The sequence below is a fragment of the Rutidosis leptorrhynchoides genome, chromosome 1, assembly GCF_046630445.1.
Source record: "Rutidosis leptorrhynchoides isolate AG116_Rl617_1_P2 chromosome 1, CSIRO_AGI_Rlap_v1, whole genome shotgun sequence".
Taxonomy (NCBI): Eukaryota; Viridiplantae; Streptophyta; class Magnoliopsida; order Asterales; family Asteraceae; genus Rutidosis; species Rutidosis leptorrhynchoides.
The window spans coordinates 668,204,800-668,210,000 of NC_092333.1; the positions used below are offsets into that span (position 1 = coordinate 668,204,800).

Sequence of the window (5,201 nt, forward strand, 5' to 3'; positions counted from 1 at the left end):
TAAGATTTACTTTTAATAAAAATACAAAATACTTTTTCTTATTTTAACTTTTAATAAAAATACAAACTACTTTTTCTTATTTTAACTTTTAAGATTTACTTTTAATAAAAATACAAAATACTTTTTCTTATTTTAACTTTTAAGATTTACTTATTTTATTTTAATTTTTTTTTACCTAACATTTTCAACTATAAATACCACATACATTTCTCATTTCAAACTTACACCTTAATCTCTCATTTCTCTCTTAAGAACTACTTCTAGTTGATATGTCGGTCACTTACTTGCTTTATTTTCCTTTCTTGCGTGGAATACTTCAACTGCTATTTAAGGTGAGTTTCATTACTCCCTTTTTATATATATTTTTGGGCTGAGAATACATGCGTTGTTTTATAAATGTTTTACGAAATAGGCACAAGTACTAAAACTAATTCTATGTGGGTTTAAACCAAAAATATACCCTTAGCTTGGTAACATTAAACTACCTGTCTATGTACGGTAGGCGCGAATCCTAAAGATAGATCTATTGGGCCTGACAACCCTATCCTGACTATGGGATGCTTTAGTACTTCGAGGTTTATATAACACACCTGATTCGGTGTACTTTCAGAGGGTAAAACATGAACGTTAAGGCTTGTTACCGGGTGCCTACAACTTATAGAATGCTTTTATACACTTGCTAGTGTACGGATATTTATGAAACTGAAATCTTGTGGCCTATTATTATAACGGAAATGATTGATTTTGATAAACTAATGAACTCACCAACCTTTTTGGTTGACACTTTAAGCATGTTTTGTCTCAGGTGACGAATAAGATGATTGCCATGATTGCTACCTGATGAATTGAATGCTGCTACATGGAGTCTTCATTTCATTACATTTACTTTGCATTAAGACTATTATTATTATTTCAGTTTAAATTTGATGTAAAACTTTTAATGCTTCCGCTGTTTTATTAATAAATGTTTTATTCAAAACGTCTCATATAGAGTCGTTCTCGTATATACAACTGTGATTTGATATAATTAATCACAAATACCCTAGGCCCTATTTTGGGGGTGTGACAATTGCCAGAGAGTATTCGAGAACTTTGGGGCTCTCAAGGACGTGTACTTTCCTCGGAAGAGGTTGTCGAGCGGCCAACGCTTCGGGTACGTCAGATTCGATGGTGTTTCTAAAATCGTTTCCTTCACAAAAACATTAAACATCATTCACATCAACGGAAGGTGGATTCATGCCTACAAGGCAATCGAGAGAGATAAAACCAAACGTGCACAAAATAAAGGTAGTGATTCCAACCTGAAGGCCGATGGTTATGGTCGTGCTCCTACTCCAAATGTCGATGATTATGATGAATTTCCACATGCCCCTTGGAGTCGTGTATCGTCTAACCCGTCAAAACCAATTATTTGGGAAGGTAAAATATTCTCTGATTCTGTTGGGGCTAATAAATCTAATTCTATCGAGATAAAAATCGGTGGTAAATGGATCGAATTTGATCTTCCGGAATCGGTGAGTAACTATAACCTTGTTTTTAGTTTCAACAAGGATCGGATTTCGTGGTCTTTGGTCGAAATCAATAAATCCCGTATCGATGATGGTAACGATGTGAACAATTCTGAGCCGGTCAAGGAGTCGATTGTGGGTGATAATGAACCGTCTCCTATGGACCCAGACTCTTCGGGTGTGTGTAATGCTTCGGCTAATTTGAGTGAGCATCATGAAGATGATAAGAAAGATTCTGAGATTGTGGAAGAGGTTAATAAAGATGAGGTTGCTGATACAAAGATTGAAATACCTTTTGATCCAATTATCAAAAGTTCCGAGTTGGAAGAGAATCAGGAAGCCTTAGAGTGTGATTCAAAGATTGGAATACCTTTTGATTGTATGCAAAAGGATCAATCCTCTGTTTCGTTAGGTGGTTCTCCGGAAATAGCTCCCTCGACGGCTGTGGTCTCCGACGATGGCCTGAATACGGAGAGTACCCAAAGTTCGAGTGAAACTGATGCATGTTTCAATATTGAGAATCCCAAAGACGGTAACTGTATTCCCAATGCTAAAGAAGACTCGCGTGAAAAAGGTTTTGTATCTTCGAGGGATCCTTTGAATGTTTGTTCCGAGGATAATAACTGCACGCGTGTTCCTTTTTCCTTGCAAGTCCCTATACAAATTCAAAATCAGGTTGGGCCAGATCAAGCATTTGGGCCAAATTGCTCATTTGTTTATGAAATGGCCAAGTCTCCTTCAATTGAGCCGGGCTTGGGTGATAATGGCGAGTGTGATCCTAGCCCACACGAAAAATATTGCGATGTGGGCCCTATGTTAACTCATAGTGCGGTTGCTCGTTTTCGTCTAAAAGAAAAAATAGTCCTTCCTCTAATAAAAAGTCATTTCATTAAGCATGTTTGGGGTCGGAAAAATATGAAACGTAACCGACGTCGGGATAACTTTCGATGGCATGAAAGATTTTTTATCGAGAATGTGATGAAAGACTCGGATGAGGATGATGTTTGCTCATGTTGCTCCTCCTGCGCGTCATCGAATTCGGAAACTTAGTTCTATTTAGATAGTCGTGATGTTTGCTTTTAGTGTCGTTGTGTTAGTGTGGTTCCGTTATTTCGAGTCTCTAGTTTGTTCGCGCGTATAATTGTGCGGCTGCGTATGCTCTTGTGTGCTATCTAGCGTCTTGCTAGTTTGTTTCGCGTACTTCTTTTTTTAATAAAAATTACTTGCCTTTCAAAAAAAAAATGTTTACTTATCATATTGGTTGGTGGATGTTTATTTATTTAACATAACTGATTTGTTTTTGTATGTGATTTGTTGTGAAGCTAGATTTCTGATTTTTAATAATTCAATTTTGGACATTGTTAATCTTTTCATCCATTATTTATATTACTGTTTTTTCGAGGAAAAATTATACAAAGGAAAATAAAAAAGATCCATCATGTCTCTAAAGATAGAAAAGTAAGCCGTAACTTAAGGGTCCTTAACAAATTAAATAATAATTAAAATAAATTATTCTAGAAAAAAAAAAGTGACAATTGTACCTGGCAGGTACTAATTAAAATAAATTATTCTAGAAAAAAAAAAAAAGTGACAATTGTACCTGGCAGGTACCTCTAACTGTACCCGAATTTTTCTCATCCCCTCACTTACCCCCTATATAAATACGCACATTCCTCATCCCCTAAATTTCTCATTATCATTTATCAACACAATTTTTACACAATAAACTAAAATGAAGAAGTTAATTCGCCGTTTTTCTCGTGTCGCCGACTCATCTCCATACTCTCTACTCCGATCAGAATCTCGCCAATCGCAATCCTTCCGTACCACAGAGCCTCGCCGTTCCGGCACCGTACCCGTCGGACACTTACCTGTGTACGTCGGAGATGAGATGCAACGATTTGTGGTAAGTGCAGACTTATTAAAACATCCGATCTTTCTCAATTTACTTAATGAATCTGCTCAAGAGTACGGTTACGAACAACAAGGCGTTCTTCGTATTCCGTGCCACGTGTACGCATTTGAACGTTTTCTAGAAGCTGTACGAGCAGGTAGAGATTACCTATTGTCAGCCGATTTGATGCGATAATAGCGAAGGATTTGTTACGTTTTTGTTTAATGAGTTGTTAATCAGGTTGTCAGATTCAATTAGGTCAGATCGTTTGATTACGATTCAAAAAAGTTATCGAATCAAATCGAATCGGTTGTTAGTTTTTTTCCGCCTGTATGTATATACACTTTTTACAACTTCAGTTACTGTATGTTGTTTTTTTTTGTGTGGAAGAAATTACTGTTGTATTTTTATCCGATTATTACACATACTACGAATATTATCGGTTTTAGTTCGTATCTATCTATACATATCAATCGATCATTACAAAAAAACGGTTAGAATCTAATTGTTTATACATCTGATTAGATGTATAGCTTTTCAGCAATTCAAATTAGTTGTACGGATCGTATGTCGATATGTGTGTATGTGTGATTGTTTATGAAAAAATTACTTCAGATCTTTAATTTTTCGGTAATTCACCTTTTGTTTGTTTGTTTTTAGCTTCCATTTACACGACTCGATATTTCTGTGTTGTTGAGTAAACTACAACAGTCAAATCGGTATTTACGATTAGATTTTTGCTTTGCGTGAGTCATTGATAAGTGAAATATTCTGGCGATCATAACAATGCTTTTGTTTACTTTTTGTATTTATGATGATGATGATGATGATGATGATGATGTTGCATATTTTAAGGGCCACTAATAATCTGATTATATGGAAAACAAAAGAATAAAAAGAAAATATGCTTGTCTTCAATTTTTAAGAGAATGGAGACATAAAGTGTTGAATCGACTTAAGGGTAATTGACTCTTGAGAATAGCAAACGTCACTAGTAAATAGTGTATTTGTTTGCTATAAACTCAAAATATAAAAGATCTATAATATATTGTTTGTTAATAATAATATGATATTTGTTGATGTTATTTATTATTAATATTACTAACAGTAATTTATTAAACTATTTTTTTATAATAATATTTATATTTATATTTATATTTATAATAATAATATTACACAGTAGTTATTAAGATTTTAATTAATATTTAATATGGAGTAGTACTAATAATAATGTGGGAGTACGGAAGGAATCATGATGTAAATGGTAGAGCTGGAAGGCTCTGTAGAAATGTGGAAATCAATCTCGTGAATATCTTGAGGTTATTATTTTATCAGTTAGCTCACTTTACTCCAAAGAAGATATTACAAACTTTTTTTTTTTCTATGTAAACATGATTATGCGGATAAACAGTCCCCGTAACGGGAGTTGAAAAAAACTTCGTTAAATTGCTCATCATGATGCAAGTTAACAAACTTTATAACGCTTGTCAATTTCAGGGAAAGTTCACGGTTCTCGCAAGATTAACAAACCACGATACTAAGAAGAAAACTTTATGGTTTGAACATGTAATTTGAGCAAATCATAGGAATTATCCGCATAATTATGTCTTTTGTATAATGTATAAATACATGACATAACATAATAGTTGTTTACTAAATTACTCTATAATATAATTATCAAAATATTCAATTAGAAAAAGATAACACTAACAGTCAAAATTGGCCACCAACAATTTTGACTTTAGAAACCCCATTTTCAAATAACCATATACTAATAGTTGTAGCATCTAAAAAGATGC

General features: G+C 34.0%; 1 protein-coding gene across 1 annotated transcript; it reads left to right on the forward strand.

Annotated features, from left to right (window-relative positions):
* Positions 1-3,196: 3,196 nt before the first annotated feature.
* On the forward strand, positions 3,197-3,848 carry LOC139885908 (auxin-responsive protein SAUR71-like). Its single transcript, XM_071869664.1, has one exon. The coding sequence runs from the start codon at positions 3,241-3,243 to the stop codon at positions 3,595-3,597; it is 357 nt and encodes a 118-aa protein (XP_071725765.1). The 5' UTR covers positions 3,197-3,240; the 3' UTR covers positions 3,598-3,848.
* Positions 3,849-5,201: the final 1,353 nt, after the last annotated feature.